At 34.7% G+C, this 21,748-nt stretch overlaps 2 protein-coding genes across 5 annotated transcripts; both read left to right on the forward strand.

Annotated features, from left to right (window-relative positions):
• The first annotated feature begins 9,974 nt into the window (after positions 1–9,974).
• LOC18034425 lies at positions 9,975–15,691 on the forward strand. Its single transcript, XM_006422402.2, has 4 exons — positions 9,975–11,826; positions 12,129–12,340; positions 12,955–13,178; positions 14,179–15,691. The coding sequence occupies exons 1-4, from the start codon at positions 10,374–10,376 to the stop codon at positions 14,915–14,917; spliced, it is 2,628 nt and encodes an 875-aa protein (XP_006422465.1). The 5' UTR covers positions 9,975–10,373; the 3' UTR covers positions 14,918–15,691.
• Positions 15,692–16,478: 787 nt separating this feature from the next.
• On the forward strand, positions 16,479–21,333 carry LOC18034165 (probable serine/threonine-protein kinase At4g35230). 4 transcript variants are annotated; one of them, XM_024179507.1, is made up of 9 exons: positions 16,479–16,939; positions 17,039–17,174; positions 17,891–18,045; positions 18,131–18,236; positions 19,372–19,457; positions 19,695–19,883; positions 20,051–20,215; positions 20,301–20,414; positions 20,759–21,333. In XM_024179507.1, exons 1-9 carry the CDS (start codon positions 16,598–16,600, stop codon positions 21,011–21,013), a joined length of 1,548 nt encoding a protein of 515 aa, XP_024035275.1. In that variant the 5' UTR covers positions 16,479–16,597; the 3' UTR covers positions 21,014–21,333. The 4 variants fall into 4 exon arrangements, with proteins under 4 accessions (XP_024035275.1, XP_024035276.1, XP_006422467.1 ...); XM_024179508.1 differs by having other exon boundaries at positions 20,328–20,414; XM_006422404.2 differs by having other exon boundaries at positions 17,891–18,024.
• The last annotated feature ends 415 nt before the right edge of the window (positions 21,334–21,748 follow it).

Below are 21,748 nucleotides of genomic sequence, written 5' to 3' on the forward strand. Positions count from 1 at the left end.
GTGACGAGTGTCAAAGTAGATGCACCAACATCAAAATTTGTAAATGGGTTTTGCCTTATCATGCGTATACTCATTTTAACTTTCCCGTATTCCCATAAGAGCTTGATCATTGAAAATCTGATCATTACATACCCATCAAAAGGATTCTGCAAAGTTTCCCAATACTTTAAGCTCTGGGTATTGGTAGGCCAGTTTGGATATTCTTCATTGATCCTCTCACTTTAATTTTTGGTTACTTCAAGAGGATTTTTCAAATTGTTAAAAGTGCTTTTTAGCTAAACTCAAGCTCTTACATAAAATGCTTCTGCTAAAAACTGTTTTACAAAATCACTTCCAAATGTGTCCTATGGATGCGAATCACTCACTAAAGACCCTGAGTTGACCCCCAGTCTGCTAGCTTTTCTTATTTTAATGAATTTCATATGCAGACTGAAATAGCAGACCAAAACGAGGGGATCAAAGGACAGGATTTTAAAGAATCTACTTGTAATTTGTGGAAATTAAAATAAACAGATAAAAGTGGGAGGCAACTGAGTGGGGCACTGGGTATTGCTTTAGCTTCTTTGACTGTTGCACTGTTGCAGCTTGTGCTTGCCCAAAAAAAAAAAGAGGACCATTCACTGGGAATAAAAAAACATTAAAAATACTGAAAGAACTAACCTTAAAAGTGGCAAAACCTAACATTCTTTTCAACAAAATTTCATTTCAGTTTCAGGGCAACTGTTCACCTTGAAAGATTGTGTGTGTGTGTGTGAGAGAGAGAGAGAGAGAGAGAGAGGGTTTTCAGTAAAATTAAATAATAGTGACACTGATTGTGAATACCTATATAGAGTCTCATTCATCTGACTCACTTTTCATTATAACAGATAGTAGCTTTTCCACTTAGAAAGAAGATATGAATGTGTATATTTTTGTAAAAATTTGTCACATGTCCTCATCTCCACTTACATGAGATGATTCAACAAGGTACTGATTCTGTCAATTTTCTGCTGTTCCCATACAGAAGCAGCCAAAGCACTTTCACAAAATAAGAGACCAAACAACAATGTACTCAATTCTAAATATTGAATTATTAGTACCATATTATTCATATTTGTCTAATAAAATTTTGATATTTACAAATACATTTTGAAATGAACCGATCGTGAAATGATCGGAAAACAAAATTTAAAACGCGTTGCATGATTTGATTGAGGGGTCCCATTCGAACCATTCCATGCACGAGTTACTCAGTTTTCAAACCCTTGGGGAGAATCAACATTTTCAAAGAAAGCTATATTTCGTTATGGGGGAAAAAAAAACCTCCCTAATAATTTCATTGCATTGCATATGCACATGCTTTTTTCTTTTTTTCTTTTTTTTCCCCCAAAATGCATGTTTCACATGGAATTGAATGTTATTTGTTGTGCAATATATATATATATATATATATGTAACAATTTGCTCTTACCTATTGCTTAGTTTGAATAAGCGCATGCATAATTTTACTTAGAGACGAAGAAAAAGAAAGTTAGCAGGAAAATAGATTGGGAGGGAGAAAGGAAAAAAACATGAAGAATGATGAGAGAGAGAGAGAGAGAGCACATTAATATATACTTAATTTATGTTAAAATTTCATGTTGTTTATCCTTTAAAACCTAACTTTTGATAAGGTTTTAATTTAAAGACCTGAAATTACATTTAATTTTATACTGATTTTAGACCACAACTAATTATCGATAACTAGTCCTTTGACTCTTTCTAACTAGACCATGAGGGATTTTGTTGCCCACGGTAACACATCATCGATCCATATTAGCTCTGCTGTTTAAAGCTTCAAGTGTTGGAGTTAAGCACCGAAGTAATAATGGGGCCAATAGGCAGTTGTAACATCAATTCGTCATCTTTAGCATTGCGTTTAGACCCTAGCCCTACAGTCGACAAGCAAAACCAGCAAGCCATGTTAAGGACTCCGAGGAATTAGGGTGAAATGAATGCACATAAAAAAGCCACTTCGATCGTCAAATGAAACAACTGTAACAATCCCAATTAAGCAAATTATTAGTTTTGTCCTATAAAACTTTTGATTGCCAAAAAATAAAATTTTTCAAAATCATACTCAATTCATGTGATTATAATATCTGATTCTGGCCAAAGAATCTCAATGAAGATCTCCTCATAGTTGATTCAAAATTTTATTTGAATTTCAAAGATTACTGTAGGTTCTACTTTTTATGGTTAAATGATAATCACATGTCAATGTGTCGTAAGCCAATAATGCAATATATATTGTCAGTGGAGTACACTTTGGATCCTTTTAAGTAATTATCTTGCTTTTTAATTTTCAGAAAAAGAGAGAGAGAGAGACTAAATGGGACATTGATGGGTTCATCTTCAAGGAAAAGAAACTTTAGTGAAGTATGAATTGATGATTTCATAAAATTAGGACATGCATTAGATTATGACTAGACCAAATATGATAATAAATTAGTAATAAAAATCATATATTTTTTTAATTGGATATTATATAACTTATTGGTCCATGAGAAGGATTGCACTCACATGAAAAATAGTATAATATATAAGTGCTCGAACCTTCATTTTTTTTAATGCAGAGATGTTAAATTGTGTAATTAAATAGTGTGTCAGTATTAACTTTATTAAACTGCACGATTGAAGAGCGTGTTTGCATGAAAAAAAAAAACGAGAATGCTCACATTAGAAAAGGACTATACGTGTTTGTGTGTGTGTAATTTATAATGATGACACATTTTAACCTGTAAATTTAAAGATAGACGATAGTATATAGATATAATTCGACATTATACAATCTAAAAGTTTTATCTTAGAACGTTAGATATCCAGCCACTTCATGATCTTATGTAGTTTATAATAAGTGGGACTTATTATTATCTTTTCAATGTGTCAAATATTGCAAAATGACAAACTATTACTAGGGAGAACCTTAGGTGCAACTGTGGCACGGTGCCACAGTTGCACCGTAGCCTGATCCCTATTACTAATGAATTATTTTGAAGTAATACATAGAATACAGTAACTTCTCTTGTACGGCCAAGAGAAGCAAATGATTTTTTTTTCTTTTTATTTTTTCAAGAAATTGAGACGAAGGTGGATTTAGTTTCAGCTCAATTGCCAAAGGGATCCAATCAGGAGCGGAAAATAATCGCACGATCATCAAAATTTCTTTGCGGGGTTTGGGTAGCTGTCATGTGATAAGTGTTTGGTGGCACTGAAAATGTACTTCCTCACAATAATGTCTTTACATTTTTCTGCTAACAATATCCTTTGTACGACAAACTAATAATCAACTTTACATCTACTGCCGGTAATTCTCTCAGTATGCAGCCGAACTCGACAAACAAAAAACTCCAACTCATTCTTGGCCTTCAGGGAATACTGCAGAGGGTTCAATTAAACAGATACGAGTACAATAATGTATAAGTCAATTAGAGCAGGCCATGCTATTATTATTATTCACGTCAGAGATAGACGTACGTCGAGGAATAATAAACCAAGCCTATTAATCTTTAAAGGCCAGCTTTGAGCTTTGAGCTTTGAGCTTTACCACCAACTACGCACGCCGCTGTGAAATTTGAGTTGGTAAGAAGTAGACACCATAAAGATCAGTAAAACGTAAAACATATCTAAGACGTGAAGAAAAAGGTGGGAAGTGGAGGAGAATGAAAAAAGTGAAAGCGAAAGCGAAAGCGACATGGTATTTCAGCAACAAATTTTTGACTCTGACGATTGAGTAACTCCATAAAATTACAGAGGTAGGGGACCAAAGATTTGATTGAGTTGAAGGCGAAGAAGCATCAGAATCACCAAAACTACCTGGGGCTCAGGTGAGGTCATCACAGTGCTACTCGCCGATATAATCTCTCTCTTGCATTTGCCTGGTGCCTGGCTATTCACTTACTGTAGCCCCAATCACATGGGTTGTATAAATTCTGTCTGTAGCATCTACCCCTCACCTCACAAATGGCCGAAAAATATAAAGTTATATATATACTTTTTAATAAAAATAATAAAATATTTAACAAAAATTTGGTTGTAAATACCCACAGTTTATAAACTATGAATGTGAGCAGTACACGCAGCACTCTCACTCTGAAAAATACTATTATATCAGTTAAAATTTGTTTTCTTTTTTTTTTTAATTTATACGTCGTCGTAGAGTAGAACACATGAGCAGATCATTTTTTTTTCCTTTCATAATGCAATGAGAGAGTTCTAATTTATTTTCATAGATTTTATTTGTAGTGGAAAATCATAAGTTACTTTGAGAGACTAGACATAAGATGATTGTTTTATGAAGACAACTTTATGTTTGTATCATACAACTTTTGTGGTCCAATATTTTTAGCCTTTACTTGAAATAATTATGAACCCATTTTATTGTTGGTGATTAATTGAAAAAAAATATGATGGTTCGCTAGGGTCATTTAATTTGAGCTATCGAGAAGGTTCTGATATTCGAAGAAGATAGAAGAGTGTTATAAAAAAAAATAATAATAATGAATCATAAATGATACCTCTCATTCAATTATGATGCTAATTTCAAGTTTTGTTCAGAGAGTTTAAGACGTCTGAACCCAGTAATTTTCACACTATTAATTTTTTAAAACAAAATGAAGGGTGTAATAATTATTAGAAATCTATCAAATGAATCATAAACTATAATATCTCAAGTTGGAATTGCATGCTTTGATCCTATTGATAAAAATATATTTTATGCAACTAATGTTATTGCTTTAGTCGGATTTAACATTGAGTGAGAGAAACAAGCTAATTCATTAAACTAAATCCACCACTAACTTGCCTTTTCCAAGATAATACAAAGAAAAGATGTTTAAAAACAGAGTAGATTCATTGCTCTCAAGTGTCTGGACTCCTTAATATTTTTACGTACACGTGATAGAATCTATTTAATTTTTTAATTAAATTGAATCCATCAAATTAATGAAAAAGCTTTTGCCAATCTTCTCTATATAGAATTGGTGGGCTACGTACTTGAACTAATCTTAAAATTGGGTACTAATTTTTCTTCTTTCTTTCTTTCTTTTTTTTTTTTTTAAAGCAACTTTAAAATCGGATTTAACATTTTGAAAAATAGAGAAAGATAGCAAGAGCTAGAAGAAATAAACTACCATTTTGGGCAAACCACCCAAAACATGTTCTCTTGAAATGGCGAAATTAATTTTCTTATTCTTTAAAGCTCTCTTTATGTTGAACCACCTTGAATTCATTGGTTTCATTTTTTAATTACTTTTCCTCTTAGTTTTCTTCACTTTGTCCTAAAATTCGTCCATGGTTTTAGAACAGATACATGAAACGTACTCATTCTAACGTAGAAAAAATGAGCTATCAATATTGTTTTATACGCAATTCCCTCCTCCAATGTTTGATTGATGTGACATAAAGTTTAAGTGAGTCCATCAACTTATTTCGGCAAAATAGTGAAGAATATTCAACTTGCTCCCTCAATTGGCAAAATAGCATTAATTTAATGAAAAGATTGAAACATCCCAACTTAATTTCATTTTCCCTGTGATCATTGTGACATTGTTCCATGATTAAACATATTACGAGTTCCACGGGATTTCTGTTCAGTTACATTAATTGAGAAATTGACAAGATAACGTTATGGTTTCAATTTATATATACCTGAATGAATGAATGAATGAATGGATTCAAAAAGCTATATTTGAAAACTATTTAAACACCAATGTTTAGTATAAAAAACAGTGGAGTGTAGCACTAAAGTTAGCACTATAATGCAAACATCATATAGCTAGGTCGAGAATCAAAATAATATTGTAAGCAAACCAAGTAGGAGCGCCACTAGCTAGAGTAAAGGTCGTTGGACCAAAGGGAAACATCACATGGTATTGCCTTAATCTATGCATGCTAATAGCAGCCACTTTACAAATAAGAGTATCGTATTTGAAAATGATTGAAAGTTGAAACCCTAATGCATAGTATTTGTTTTTGTAAAAATTCCGAATTTGGGATATGTGTGCATGGAGACTCAATGTTTATGCTTATTTGCTTCCTCAGGAAGCAGTTCCCCACGTGCAATAGTGGGTTGGAATTCTAATTTGAATATTCCAAATCAAACAACTTTCAGAATAATAATTCAAAAAAAAAAAGTATTAGAGTTGGGTACGTTGTTGTGTCTTTGAATGTTCTTCTGGGGCAGAGTTTCCTTCTCTTTAGGGTTTTGCAGTCATTTTAGCTTTAGAATATGCGCTCAATCATGCCATGCCACAGCCTTCTTCATAGTTAAAAGAAAAAAAAAATCAAAAGAGAAAACTAAAAGTAATTTGCAAAATTAGTAGCTACCTAGGAAGGTAGATTAGATCAAGTAATAAAAAAAAGAAAAAAATCTAAAAGGGGAAGTTAGTAGTTTTTTAGTTCCAGATCTTAAAGTGCGGAAAATATTTGAGAAAATTTTAAAACTATAAAATTTAATACAATTATGAAACAAAGTTTTAAAACTGCGCGGTTTTAAATTTTCTTGAACTTTACCGTATTTTAAAATCTTGAATTGAAAATTTTGTAAAAGGGAAGTTAATGAGAGGAATTATGTGGTATACTATTACTTCCACATATAATATATCATTATCAATATAATGTGAACGTCAAATTGATTTGGAGAGAAAGGCGTCCGTCCAAGACTCTTTTTCACTTTAAATTTGGGAAACGCCTCGTCGTTACATCATGGAAATGGAGGATGATGGTTCCACAGGACAACAAACACTCAAAAATCAAAATCTCCCGTCATACACGTCTCGTTGCATGCCATTTCTTGAGAAGGTGGTCAATATTTGATTGCGACTTTGCAAATGTTGACACCCTATATATATGTATATATTTTCTCGGGGCTTATAATATTGTTATTATTTTAAATTTGACTGAATTTTCCATCTAATTGACAAGTCTTTAAACCCTTTTTGACTTGGTTCGTTTGCTTGTCTTCGCAGATTCATGGTTGATCCACGAATTTTCTTTATTCTATTGCCACGAACTAAAGCTTCCTCTAATTACCAAAAGATAACCACCAAATCACATATTTTAATTTTATACTCTGCTTGACATAACAATATATATTTGGAATTCGGTATGATCTCTTAATTCATTTTTTATTCAACATACTCTATGTGGTTTTGATTTTTCTTTCCAAAGAAAAAATAGCACGGAAGAATTTAATTTTTATAAATTATTTAAAATAAGAAAAATATTTTTTTTTTCTCTCTACCACTCAAACGAATCTGGTCTAAATATATCCATAGGTGATAGGACTATGTAATTAGTGCCATAAATTTTATTCTGAATCAAAATTCTTTCATAATCTGATCATATCATGAGTAAATAACTCAATTGTTGATCGGTTATTAATAAATAAATAAAATTAAATCTTATCAATACACTATTATGAAAAAATATATGATAAAAGATCTTTAAAAATTTAATAGAACTCATATAAAAAAAGATCATATTCCGGATCCAAAGACCACCACAATCGAACCTTCTCATCTCATCATATTTCTAATTTTATTGATCATAAAATATGAGCAAAATTTCTTTAAAATGTAGCCGTGAAAGTTCTGGGGCTTCGTCTTAGAATTACATCGAGACAAGTTTCAATGATATTGTTTTGGAACTTTCTTTCATGAAAAATGAAAAATATTAAACAGATTGTCATCGTGATTTCGGCTGGACTTTTCAATGGCTGAGCCACCAAAATGGACACTTTGCCATTAAATGCGCAATGAAATTAAACCAAACGTGCTTTTTTTTTTTATTATTCTTTTAATGTCGCAAGTAGAATCGTAAATTCTTCTACTGCCCACCAAATTTTTTGCAATTTTAAGGTATCCAAGAATTAAAATAAACTATAGTTAGAAGACCTTAAAACAATTATAATTTAACATGTCTATAGTCCTTAAAAGAAATTTTAATCTTATTTGATACGCATGGATTATGAAGGTTTCTTTTGAAATACTTTAATCTGCCCTTTTCTTATGTGTACACTAATTATATTTTACAAACCTAAAATCTTTATTTTTTAAATCACATGGAAAGCAACAATATTTGTACTCATGTGCATTTTGATTAGATTTGTTTGCAAATTTAATCATGCAACTATGCAAGTATCATTGATATTTGATTGTTATGTAACGGTTGAATCATGGGCATAACATGGGTACTCTTTTAGTTAATTTTGTGTGTGAATTAGAGTGCAATTGATTGCCATAAATGAAAAATGAAAATGAGAAAGAAAAATCTCAATAGAAGAGTTTTTTCATCAAGGAATGTTCGAGCGACAATAAGGGTATATATGGAGCATAATTAATTAATTTTGACGAAATAATTGAAAATATGAAAAAAATTCTTACCGCAAGAGGCGTCAAGTCTCCATCAAAACCTAACATAATCATATATTAAAAAAAAATTTGTAGTCTACAAATCACATAGCTCATGTATGCCCCGTAAAACACTTAATAGTTTAGTAGTAAATTATCATTTTTTTTTTAAATTTATATGAGTGATTTTGAGTTCTTAATACATTATATGAGATTGTTATTCTTCTAAATATTTAGTTGGGATTATATTTCATCCAACCGCTAATTAGTGAAATAATTTGACGCTAGCCTTAGGTGAAGATACTCTTTTCAAATCATTAAAAGATAGAAAATCAAGAAACTATTTCGAATTCAACCATTTACATTAAAATTAGATAGAAAATCAAGAAAGATCTCAACGACTAAATTCTTGCATAATGCCTATACGTACATGTCAAGTAATAAATAATGACTCATTGTACTCTGTAACTCTCAATTTTCATTCCTTATACGGATTGGGCAATAACTTTTAATCCTTTAGTTATTTTATTTTTATAACCAAGATCATAGTTGTACGTTTTTATCAACTATGTCCTAAACCCATATTTAATTGACTAAAATACCCTTATGATTAAGTTAATTACTTTCAGTGAGAATATAGTGTGTGTGTTATGTAAGTACGGTTTATCACAATTTGAGAATGAAGCCATAATTTTTTAGAGTATATTTTTGGGACAAGTTTAAAACCTACATCAAGACAATCTTGATAAATTTTATGATGTAATTATAAATAAATTTGTAATATAAAATTCAAGTCAAGACATTTCCTAGTAGTCTAGTAGTATAATTTACTTTCAACACTACTATCAGAAAGATTTGATACACACACACACACACATATATACACATATCTATATAGCTTTACATTTCAGGCTAAATGTTTGTTTAATTATGATATTTTAAAAAATACCTCAGGATACTCATGTTGTTGAATATGTTACAGTCATATCTTTAATTTTTTTTCATAACTTTTACAATAATACCCCTTGTAATAATAACTTAGGGACATTAAATTAATTTATCTATAAAAAAATTAATTAATAAATTAATCCTAAAACTTTGTTCTTATTTTATTTTTAGGGTTAATTTGACAAATATTATTATTTTTTATATCAATGATTATTAACAAGATTGTTGCAGGGCTATGAAAAATAGCAATTCTTTCATATTAACAACGATTGGTTAATTTGCAAATAAAAAAAATTATTGGTTAATTTGTTAATATACCTTTTTATCAATAAATAAATTAATATCTCTAAAATATAGTAAGAAAAAAAAATAAGGGTACGAGTGTCACGCATATAATGCTAAGGGTGTTTTGAGATACTTTATAAAATGTAAAATTTGAACAGATACTTAGCTTAAAATATAAGGATCAAAAAGATATTTACCTTATCTGGGGCCTGTATGTTAGGAAAATAAATATTCGTTTTATTTATGTGAATATGCAAAAGTCCAGGGATCTACATTATTTACAAAAAAAGAGTACAATTATTATTATTTATTATTATTATAACTATTTAAACGCACGTTATACTACAGAATTACAGTACATACACACACCGACTGAACTAAAAAACAACAAATTTACCAAAAAAAAAAAAAAGCCACAACACGCTGCTGTGCTGAGTTGAGTTGAGTTTCCACTACTTTTCTTTTATCCAGTGAGGGAGGAATCATCAATCAAATAATCAGTATTCAGTAGTAATCACTAATTTTGTTTCTGTTGATGTTCTGCTACAACACAACCCGACGACACTCTCCCCGCTGTCAAGATTCCCCTCCCCCTTGTCCTTCCCCACTTTTTCTCTCTCTTTCCACCATCCTAAAATTTTCTCGAGAAACAAACACCCCTTCCCCCAGCAAAGCACAAGCACTGCCGCTCCCGCCATCATCATGTTTTCTTCGATCTAAAACAAGCAAGCAAACAAACCCAATACATATATTCACATATTACAACTATTGATGGGTTGCACCAACTCCAAGCTCGACGATTTGCCCGCCGTCGCGCTTTGTCGTGAACGCTGTGCTTTTCTCGACGAAGCCATACACCAACGTTATGTACTCGCCGACACCCATGTTGCTTACGTCCACTCCCTCAAACAAGTGGGCCACTCTTTACATAACTTCATCACCAATCAAGACTATACCGGCCACGTTGGCGGCGGCGGCTCCCCCTTGTCTCCTAAGCTCAATTTGCCTACTGCTAAAAAAGGAGGCGGTGATTCGGGTGGGATTAAAATTCAGGATACCACGTCGTCGTCAGCTGTAAAGGGTCATCATTCGCACTCTAATTCATCTGGCCATATTCAGTTCCATTCGGATCCGGAGGAGGACGACTCTGGGTCCGGCTCATCATTCTCGGGTCATTCTTCGCCTTTGCGTCATCATCTTCATGATAATCATGATGATATCCCTGCCCCAGTTCCCGGACCCGGCTTCGGCTTTGGCGATATTGATTATGGGAATTTTGGGAATTTCAATCAGATGATGAGTATGGATCAAGAAACCCTAGGTGGGTATAATTCTCAAAATACGCATATGCATATGAATTATATGAAGAGTCAAGCCAAACCCAGTATTGTCTATGAACGAAAGCCTGCACAAAATTATCATGTGGGTGAATCTTCAGCTTCTTCCAGTTCTTATTATCCTAATTCCTATCCTTATCAATATCCTACCAGTAGTCCTGGTCCTGGTCCTGGTCCTGGTCCTGGTCCTGGTCCTGGTCCTGGTCCTGGCTCTGCTCCTGCTTATTCGTATGGTGGTGGTGTTGGTGCTGTTGGCTATTATGGCTACCCGCCTCCTTATGGATCTCCGACGCCTCCACCACCGGCCGGGCCGGGGGCTTCTTCGTCGAAGCCGCCACCGCCTCCGCCTTCGCCGCCGAGGGCGTCTGCGTGGGATTTCTTGAACCCTTTTGAGAGTTACGAGAAGTACTACCAGCAGTATAATACTCCAAGTCGGGACTCGAAAGAGCTGAGGGAAGAAGAGGGGATTCCTGATTTGGAAGATGATGAGTTTCAACATGAGGTGGTCAAGAAAGTACATGGAGATGGGAAGTTTATGGATGGTGGCGGCGGCGGCGGCGGCGGCGGCGGCAGCGGCGTCAGTGGCGGAGGTGGTGCTGTGGACGATGAAGAGGATGGGCATATTGGTGGTGGTAGTAGTGATGATGCTGAGGCTTCTTTATATCAGACAAGGCCTAGTGTGGATGAGGGGGATGAGTATGTTGTGGAGAAGAAAGTTGTGGATGAGGAGAGGAATGAAGAGCGGAGCAATGCAGCTAGACCCCGTTCGCAAGATGCTGTTGATGTGTCTACAGAAATTGAGGTTCAGTTTGAGAGGGCTTCAGATTCTGGAAGTGAAATTGCAAAGATGCTTGAAGTAGGAAGGTTTCCATATCAGCGGAAATATGGTATGAAAGATACTCCTAATTTGATTATTGTTTACCCCAATTTATTTATTTATATTTTTAAGGAGTGAGGACTTCTATTCTGATATCTTCTTTTGCTTGATCTGTGAGGACTTTGTCAATTTTTGCTAAATTTAATTACCTAATGTTAAGCATATAGATCGGTTTATACTTTTTTTAAAGTGTATGTTTGCACTCTTTTTACTGAAGGAAGTGGCTTTTAAATGTTTAATTCTGCTGAATTGGGCAAAAGTTAGCTCATAGCTACAACTTAACTTTGAATACTATGGCTCTTTGTGAATCAGCTTCAAAGATGTTGCATGTTGTTACACCTTCATTATCGGTGGTATCCTCGCAACCATCTACTTCTAAAAGTGCTGAATCGTCATCCTCAACTAACAAGGGTGGCCCGGCTTACCTGGATATTGATGAAGATATGGCAATGAGGACAAGAAGTCTCTCTGCTACCTTACAAAAGCTGTATCTTTGGGAGAAGAAACTCTATCATGAAGTTAAGGTAAGTTATGTCTTTTTGGTTTCTAAATTATGTGATTCGACTTGGAATCTATTTAGTTTTCCCTTAATCATTTAAACTTTTCCTTGCCATTGACTTTTACAACAATTCAGATTGACCTTATTTTGTTCACAAAGAGCATGATTTTTGGTTTGTATATCCTTATATGGACCATGTTAATTTTCTTAATCTTTTGATATCCTGTAAATTTAGTCTTTAGGAATCCACTCATGGTCTAGATTTTCATTCACCCACCTTTGTGTTTATTTTCGATTGCGAAAACGCGGGGGTGGGGGGGGGGGGGGGTTCGATGATTTATTCTTTTCCCTTTCTCACATTTGACCTTTGAAGGCTGTCCTTGTTGGTTGTATTCTCGAGAAGATTACCAAGTATGTTTTTCAATGAAATTATGTTTCTCAGTGTGAACATTTATGGAATCTTTTGTGCAATAAAGATTCTGCACCAGCAATGTAGTTTGGCTTTTTGTGGTTTTCTGAATGGCACAGTCATAATGTAGATTTGTTGGAATAGGCCTTTTTGTATTCCATATTTCTAATCTTGCTAGTTCTTGTATTCAAACTGTCGTAGATAAGGCTTCTGTGGTTATGCTTTTGTAGGCTGAGGAAAAGATGCGAGTACTTCATGACAGGAAGGTCCGTAAGCTGAAACGTCTGGATGAAAGGGGCGCTGAGCCTCATAAAGTTGATGATACACGTTCTGTAATTCGGAGTCTGTCAGTGAAAATAGGAATGGCAATTCAAGTAGTTGACAAGATTTCGGTGACAATCAATAAGATTAGAGATGAAGAGCTGTGGCCACAGATAAATGAATTAATTCAAGGGTATTTTGTTTGTGATCCTCTCTTTTCTATTCTTGCTGGTTTTTCATCTTTTATTTGGTTCTATATTTTTTGTTTTCATGACTCTTGAGTTGAATACTTAGCTGATAAACTGATGTAATCTGGTGATAATATTGAGTCTGCTATCTGGTGTACATCAAGTCCTTGATGCCTGACATATTTTTTACGTATTTTGCTTCATGGCTTCATTTAGTTGAGTGGGTGTTTTGGGGGTCGTGGGTGGAGGGGTTTCAAGTTGGATTTTTCAACTGAATGCTAATGTTTTCCTATATTCTTGAGAAAAAGGATGAGAAATTAGTGCAAAAATCATGTGCTTAATTGAAAGGGAACTAGCTAGGGTGAGGACAAGTGAAGAGGAAAAAAAAAAAAAGAAAGTCAACAAAACATCGGCTACGGTTGTTAAAGATCCATGATGTCTGATGCCATAGACTTGGGCTAGCATGTATAATGATGTGTTCATGAATTCAAGTTCAAGCTGGGAGATAGATACCTCAAATTTAAATGACCTCAAATTAAAATGAAGACAGCCGTGAATTATAGGAATTCATTCATCTATGGTTGGAATATGGTTTTCCAAGTTGCATATGACCAGCATTTGAGTATTATTTCGGGGAAATGCTCTTTGGTCAATCCATTTGGAAACGTTTTAAGTTGGGGGGTGAGATTCTACTTGATGTGCTTCAACCAAGATATATATGTATCCTAGTTCTTTGCTTCCAGTGTCAAATTTAGTCATTTCACATAATTAAATATTCTATCCTAAAATGGAAAAACAGGGCGAAGAATAATTACATTTGGAGTTATAAATGTTTTTGTTCTTTGCTTGTTAATATTAATGGGTTTTGTTTTCTTGATGGTGGCTTGTTCCCAATGTCTGTTCTTGGTGGCATTGTTGTATGTGTTGATTATTTTTGCCAGCTCTATGCTTTATATTCTTTTGCGTTGGTTTGATGGTGGTTTATGTTGATCTTGTTTACTTTAGGTTAACCAGAATGTGGAAAAGTATGCTTGAATGCCATCGCATTCAGTGTCAAGCAATTAGAGAAGCTAAAAATTTAAGTCCCAGCAGCAAGAAACTTGGCGATGCTCATCTGCATGCAACATCTCAGCTTGGGCATGAACTTCTGAATTGGATTACCAGATTCTCTACATGGATTGGCTCCCAGAAGGGTTATGTGAAAGCCCTGAATAGTTGGCTTTTAAAGTGTATTCTGTATGAACCTGAAGAAACACCTGATGGAATAGTTCCTTTCTCGCCTGGTAGAATGGGTGCACCACCTATATTTGTAATTTGTAATCAGTGGTTTCAAGCTTTAGCTAGAATATCTGAGAAGGAAGTCATTGATTCTATGCATGTCTTTGCAATGAGTGTGCTTCAACTTTGGGAACACGATAAATTAGAAATTCGCCAGAAGATGGGGGCGAATAAGGATTACGAAAGAAAAGTTAGGAATTTGGATAGAGAGGATCAGAGGTTACAGAAGGAGCTTCAGGCATTGGACAAGAAAATCATTCTGGTCTCTGGGGATGGTGACAATCAGTTGGTATCCGGACATGCTGTGTATCAGAGTGACACTGGTAGTGGTAGTCTCCAGGGGAGTCTGCAGCGCATATTTGAGGCCATGGAGAGGTTCACAGCTGAATCAGTGAAAGCTTATGAAGAGCTCTTGCAACGTGCTGAAGAAGAAAGACCTGTTAGAGGAAATGAAAGAAATTCATAGAGCCATACGATACAATTGGTTTCTCTCTCTTGCGTAAGTGCACTGACCTGGTTTCTTTGGCTTTTTGTACTCCAATTAGAACATAGTATGGAGATGGCAGCCAAGAGCTTTGAGGGGTTGTCATGACATCCATTTGCCTTGGCCCCTTGCACTTACTGCTTAGCCAGTGTTCTAAGTTTTGGGAGGATAGTTGGTACGATGGCGGCAATTCTCGAGTCTGGTCGAAACATTTTGGTGATTTAGAATTTTGGAGGATTTCAATCAGTTGTCATTGTCAAATGAAGGAGCTAGACCTGCTGAATTGACACCAAATAAAGCCACATTGTATTTTAGAGAACAAAGCAAGGGAAAGCTGATGCTGGATGATTTGAGGCTGTCATGGGTAATGCATATGAGCCGCAGCATAATCTGGGTTGTTGTGGAAAATATAAGTCAGTTTTTGGCGACTGAACAAACTTGAAGGTCCTCACGACCTGGCAAAATAATCCAAGTGAGTGAATTTCACAGTTTTGCATGACAATCATGGGAATTTAGGATTATGAGGCGGGCTATTTTGAGGTGACGTAAGTCATGAAGTAATGGCCAGATATCGTCTTTTGTATGATAGAATAGCTGTTTTTCTTTTTCTTTTTCTTTCTTCTTTCTTTCTCTTAGATGCTAGATAGAGTATTTATTTATTCTGTGTACATATAAGACCTTTGACTCTTAAGGACACTGGAAGCACCCCCCTTAAGGGTCCTGTATTAATTAATCAAATTAATTTAATTCTGTGAATTTGACCTTTGCCAAACACCTAACAATGTGACTGTTAAGAGTCTTCATTGTAGATGAAAAGAAATACATTATCCTGAATAAATTACTTGGGCAAGGCATCAACAAACCGGCACGTCATCATTTGCACTACTACCATAAAGAAAATTTGTTGGGGACAGCTCCTGCTGGAGAATATATGCCTTTGCATAACTTTCAATGCCATATATATATATATATATATATAACTCATGTGACTTTTAAGAGTTGTTTAATTCAATTTGTATGTAGATGGATGATGCCTAATCGTGTCATTACGTTAACACATTTGTATGTAGATGGATGATGTCTAATCGTCATAAATAACACAGCAGTACCACAACATGACAACAATTTTCTACCCTTTTAATAGTAGATCCATGATGCTTCTCTGTGTTATGAATAGCCCAAGCACAGCAACAAAAACAAACGTGGCACTTGATTCTAATTTTTGTGTTTTGTGCCTTATTTAACAAATTAGGTTCAAATAGGCTTACAATGATAAGTTCTTCGAATCTTATTTGTTAAAGTGATGTTAGGTAAAGAACTTTGATCAGACACCTAATACATATGAACCTGAAATGATTAGTTTTTATCATATGTTACACAGATCATTAGGTAAATAACTCAACCCACAACCCACCTTTTATTTATTTCAATCAGAAGATTAATGTTGTACTTGTAGGGTCGCTACTGTTACTGCATTTTTATATTTTAACTAAGGGAAAAAAAAAAAAAAAACAGTTGAAAATTCTGTACTGTTTGTGTTTGATTTAACCTCAACCAATGAGCTGCAAGCCAAGATCAAAAACTGAATAAAAGAAAGAACCCCAATACATAGTTTTTCATTTTTACATCAATCACAAAAGATTCAACACATAATCAGTGATCATGGGTTGCTGTGAATCATCGTTCTTGAAAGAAACTCAGCGTGAAAGAGACGAAGTTATGAACGAGCGGCCACTGACACAACGAAAGGAAGCTTCTACAGAATCTGATACTGCTACTCCTACTGCAACAGTACAACCAACAAATGAAGAAGCTCCGTTGTTCTCTGAATTTTCATTCTTGGACCTTAGAGCCGCCACCAACAACTTCAGTTCTGATAACATAGTCTCTGAGAGCGGCGAAAAGGCTGCCAACGTTGTGTACAAAGGTCGTTTAGAGAATCGCCAGTGGATTGCCGTCAAGAAGTTTACTAAGGTGGCTTGGCCTGACCCAACACAGTTTAAGGTAACATTAATGTTCTTTTGGGTTTTAGTTTTTATTGATCTTTTATGTGGGTTTTGTGTGAATGATGTGGTGATGGTTTTGTTGTGAGTGTTGTTTTAGGAGGAGGCCGAAGGTGTGGGGAAGTTGCGGCGCAAGAGGCTGGCAAATTTGATAGGGTATTGCTGTGCTGGTGATGAGAGGTTGCTTGTTGCTGAGTACATGCCTAATGATACTCTTGCTAAGCATTTATTCCATTGTGTGTAATCTTTTTCTTTATTTTGTTTTATTTCTTGTTTTGTTGCATAGTGTGCATCCAAGATTGTATACTTTTGCTCTTACTGCATTTGCTACATTCATGGAGATTCGGATGGTTTGCTAGAATATTAAAGATGCATCAGTAACTGTTTTCTTGTTTGGTTAAGTCTTAATCTGTTGTTTAAACTTCAACTTGTGTTCTCTGGAATTTATCACATAGATAATTGCTTGTTTTCAATCTTAAAGATTGATAGTTTCTCAGAGTTCTGACATATAAAATCCACCAGTGAAGTGGCGATGTAAATTTATAATATGAATTGGTTGATGCTGATGGGCACAATTTCTTTTTGCCTCTGTTAAATGTGCTCTGAGGGTAAATCATATTTTCCTCTTCAGTTCACACACTTAAACACAAAGCAGTGGATGCTTTGATTAATCTCCCAGGTAGTATTTGGTGAATTGGTTTATTAATTGAAGAATGAATTGAACTGGTATAGGCCTATCATTACAAACTGGTTCTTAGTGCATAATGCTAGTTGTTATCATCTTGATTACGTTCCAAGTGAGAGCATTCTATCACAGATTATTGTTTTTGATTTCTCTTCAGTCACTAATAAAATTAGAATTTCCTCTAGTGGATATGCTTTCAGATTGAGAATGAATATATACATTTCCTCTTGTGGTTGGTTTCATTTAGCCCTTCTTCATACCTTGCAGGGGAAAAACAAACCATTGAGTGGCCACTGCGTTTAAGAGTAGCCTTTTACATTGCAGAAGCCTTAGATTACTGTAACACTGAGGGTCGTCCACTATACCATGATTTGAATGCATATAGGGTTCTCTTCGATGAGGTATCACCTTTTAGGAATGAAGTAAGCTTACTGTTAATATAATGATATTCTTTCTATGTCCTTATCAGCATCCATTCTTATCTAGAATGATTTATGTACCTTGTAGGATGGTGATCCACGTCTTTCATGTTTCGGCTTGATGAAAAATAGTATGGATGGGAAAAGCTATAGTACTAATCTGGCCTACACACCTCCAGAGTATCTAAAGAATGGTAAGCTGCTTTAAAATTTTTCTTTCAGTTTTCTCATTTTTTATCATTTAATTTTCTAAATTCTCAAACTAAGAGGATTCACCTTGTTTCCTTATCTCTGGAACTTTTGTAGATCAAGTTCTGACAGTCAAGATAGATTCTAATTCTGTTAGTAATCACAAAAGGCTTCATGCCTTTTACTTTTTTTGATCAAGATGAGAAAAATAATCAAAGAGAAGACAACAATAATAATATTTTTATGTGATAATCCATCATCGGATACAACTACATCGTATGGAAATGATGATGATGATATGATAACAATAATAATAATGATAATGAAAATAAAAATGATGTTGATGATGATATGATAACCATAATAATAATGATAATGAAAATAATAATAATAATAATAATAATAATAATAAGGGAAATTATCATTTGTATACCCTTAGTTTACTTCATTATCAAAAATACTACAACACTTTGAGGGTGTATCAATCGTCCACCCTAAGTTGACAAAATGTATCAGCTGACCATCAAACCGTTAGTTGCTGTTTAAGTATGATGACGTCAGAAGGGTAATTTGGTCTTTTCATATGATACAAGTGATAATTTAAGGGTATACAAGTGATAAAAAGAGAATTTAAGGGTATACAAGTGATAATTTTCAAAGGTAAAATCGTCAATTCACTGTAACTCCGTTAACTTTCAAACGGCAACTAACGGTTTGGTGGTCGGCTGATACATTTTGTCAACTAAGGGTGGATGATTGATACACCCTCAAAGTGTTGTAGTATTTTTGATAACAGAGCAAATATAGGGTATATGAATGATAATTTCCCTAATAATAATAATAATAATAATTTTATGTTCTTCCATCAAGTGTGGATCAAGTTCTGACTGTCAAGATAGGTCCATCATTGGCTACAACTACATTGTATGGAAACGAATATGCTGGACTAAATATACTTGATTATAAGGTGGAAATCAAGAGACTGACTGATGAATCTGCTATTTGGGAGAAAATTTTACTATTTATAACTGGCCATTTATTGGTCTATGTTGTTTGAATTACTAAAAGTACTAAACTAACTATTTGTCTTCTATGCATTTAATTGTGCTTACGGTCATTGCCAAAATTTGTGAATTGTAGGAAGGGTCATTCCTGAGAGTGTTATATACAGCTTTGGAACTGTGCTTCTGGATTTGTTAAGTGGAAAGCATATCCCTCCAAGTCATGTAAGTGGTTTACAGTAGTTGTAACATCTGTTGTTTTGCATGCCTTATTTCTTGGTTTTGTTGTAAATTCTTTTTGCTTCTCTGGCTTTATTTCTTCTTGAATTTTGATTGAGTCTTTGTGTTGTATATATGATGTAAAAGGCTTGTATTAATAGCATGATGCTGTTTCTGCAATTTGGTTGAACCTTGATCAAGATACAAGTTCTAACTTTAGCTTGCTTGTGACAATATATGCAGGCTCTTGATATGATAAGGGGTGAAAACCTCAATCTCTTAATGGACTCACATTTGGAAGGAAAATTTTCTTCTGAAGAAGCAACACAGGTGGTTGGCCTTGCCTCGCAATGTTTGCAATATGAACCCAGGGAGCGGCCTAGTACAAAGAACCTTGTTGTGACACTTGCTCGACTGCAAACCAAATCTGATGTAAGCAATTGATCTCCTTTTTAACTATTCTATTTTCCAATCATCAGGGCAGCATTCTTTCCATAGTGAGCCAGTAACATTTTTGATATGCAATCTTTCGACATGTTTGATTAAAGATGTATGTGAATTCCATCGCTTCATAGTAGCTGACACATTATTTGTTTTAGGTTCCATCAAATGTCATGCTTCGAGTTTCAAAACATGAGGAAGCCCAATCAACCCCACAGCGCCCTCTTTCGCCACTGGCTGAGGCTTGCTCACGGATGGACCTCACAGCAATTCATCAGATCTTGGTTATGGCACACTACAGGGACGATAAAGAAACACATGAGGTATGTTTGATATACAGGCGAATTTCTTAATTATCTCCACCATCGAACTTTATGTTAAGATTTCTATGAATGTGAATTGGCTTAGTTATCTTTCCAAGAATGGACACAACAGATGAGGGATATGCTAGAGGCCAGGAAGCAGGGCGACACTGCTTTCCGTGACAAAGATTTTAAAACTGCTATTGACTATTACTCTCAGGTATGGTCTTTTATTTATTGTTCATCTATGAATAATAAAATTATTACCTTATGAAATTGAACATGGAATTTGAAGTCAAAGGCTATTTCATGGGTGGCTGATTGGGAGAAAGTTGTAACAAATTGGATTTCAATATGAAAATTTGTTTTCTACAGTTGTGTTATTTTCCTTTGAAGCATCATTGATAGATGGTTTTTTGGTTATTGAAAATATTTTGCAAAAGCTGGTTCTATTTTCTCTTTTGGAATTTTAACTAAACAACAGATTTTAGTTAATTGTCATCATACATTGTTGTGTGCTAGGTTTGGTCCTCATAAGCTTCCTCTGCTTTGTCCCTTGTGCAGTTTATAAATGTAAACATCATGGTATCCCCTACTGTCTATGCACGACGTAGTCTATGCCATCTCTTTTCTGATCGATCAGATGCTGCTCTACTGGATGCAATGCAAGCCCAATGTGCTCATCCAGATTGGCCCACGGCCTTCTATATGCAGTCGGTTGCACTTTCCAAACTGGACATGCAGAAGGATGCCGCTGACATGTTGCTTGAAGGAGCTGCACTTGAAGAAAAGAGGCAACGAGGTGCAAGGGCATCGTAAAAAATGGTAGTGTATAAAGTCAATGCACAATTACCCCATTATTGTTGAGGCTATCCTAATTTGCACAAATCCTGAGATGGAAACTAACAGTGTCTTCACAATTGAAATTCAAGTGTAGATAAATACTTGTTGGCGTTAATACATGTAAAATTTTTTCTCATTAGTGATCATATATGTAGGTCATCAGATATGCATGTACAGAAATTGAAAACATGTAAATCCTTGCCATCAATGGCTGATAAGATCCTTTTCATTCATAGATTGCAGTTTTTCAAACACTAACTGTAATTGAGCTATTCTACATAGCGTGTGTTACATTAGATTGTGATAACCTGTTCGGTTCTTGAACTTGTGTCTGCAATGCATGTATGAGGTCTCTTTTAGATCAAAAATGGAAAAAAAATGAAGGGAAAGAAAAAAAAACTTGTGTTACTTTTATTATATGTTTACAAGCTTGCACAACCGGTGCTGAAATGTGGCATCTGTCTCTTTCATAACAAATTTGAACTGTCTGTACTTGTTTTTGATCTTAGTGACATGAAAAAGTAGTAGCCCGAGTGGCTCCACAATCTTCTATTCTGGCCATTGGGACTCTGAAATCTTGTCTTCTTATGAAGTCCTGTCCCAGCTTGATCGGCAATATCATAGGAACCACACCAACCGATGAATCCAGCTTATTTTATGATCATATTTGTACTGGAACAGATCAAGTTGTATTAAATTATCAGGTTACAA

The sequence above is a fragment of the Citrus clementina genome, unplaced genomic scaffold, assembly GCF_000493195.1.
Source record: "Citrus clementina cultivar Clemenules unplaced genomic scaffold, Citrus_clementina_v1.0 scaffold_8, whole genome shotgun sequence".
NCBI classification, from domain to species: domain Eukaryota; kingdom Viridiplantae; phylum Streptophyta; class Magnoliopsida; order Sapindales; family Rutaceae; genus Citrus; species Citrus x clementina.

Coding starts and splice junctions, on each gene's coding strand:
- LOC18034425 (XM_006422402.2), top strand. CDS start 10,374: ATGGGTTGCACCAACTCCAAGCTCGACGATTTGCCCGCCGTCGCGCTT. Junction 11,827..12,128: donor TCCATATCAGCGGAAATATG/GTATGAAAGATA, acceptor TTTGTGAATCAG/CTTCAAAGATGTTGCATGTT. Junction 13,179..14,178: donor ATAAATGAATTAATTCAAGG/GTATTTTGTTTG, acceptor TGTTTACTTTAG/GTTAACCAGAATGTGGAAAA.
- LOC18034165 (XM_024179507.1), top strand. CDS start 16,598: ATGGGTTGCTGTGAATCATCGTTCTTGAAAGAAACTCAGCGTGAAAGA. Junction 18,046..18,130: donor TATCACCTTTTAGGAATGAA/GTAAGCTTACTG, acceptor TGTACCTTGTAG/GATGGTGATCCACGTCTTTC. Junction 19,458..19,694: donor AGCATATCCCTCCAAGTCAT/GTAAGTGGTTTA, acceptor CAATATATGCAG/GCTCTTGATATGATAAGGGG.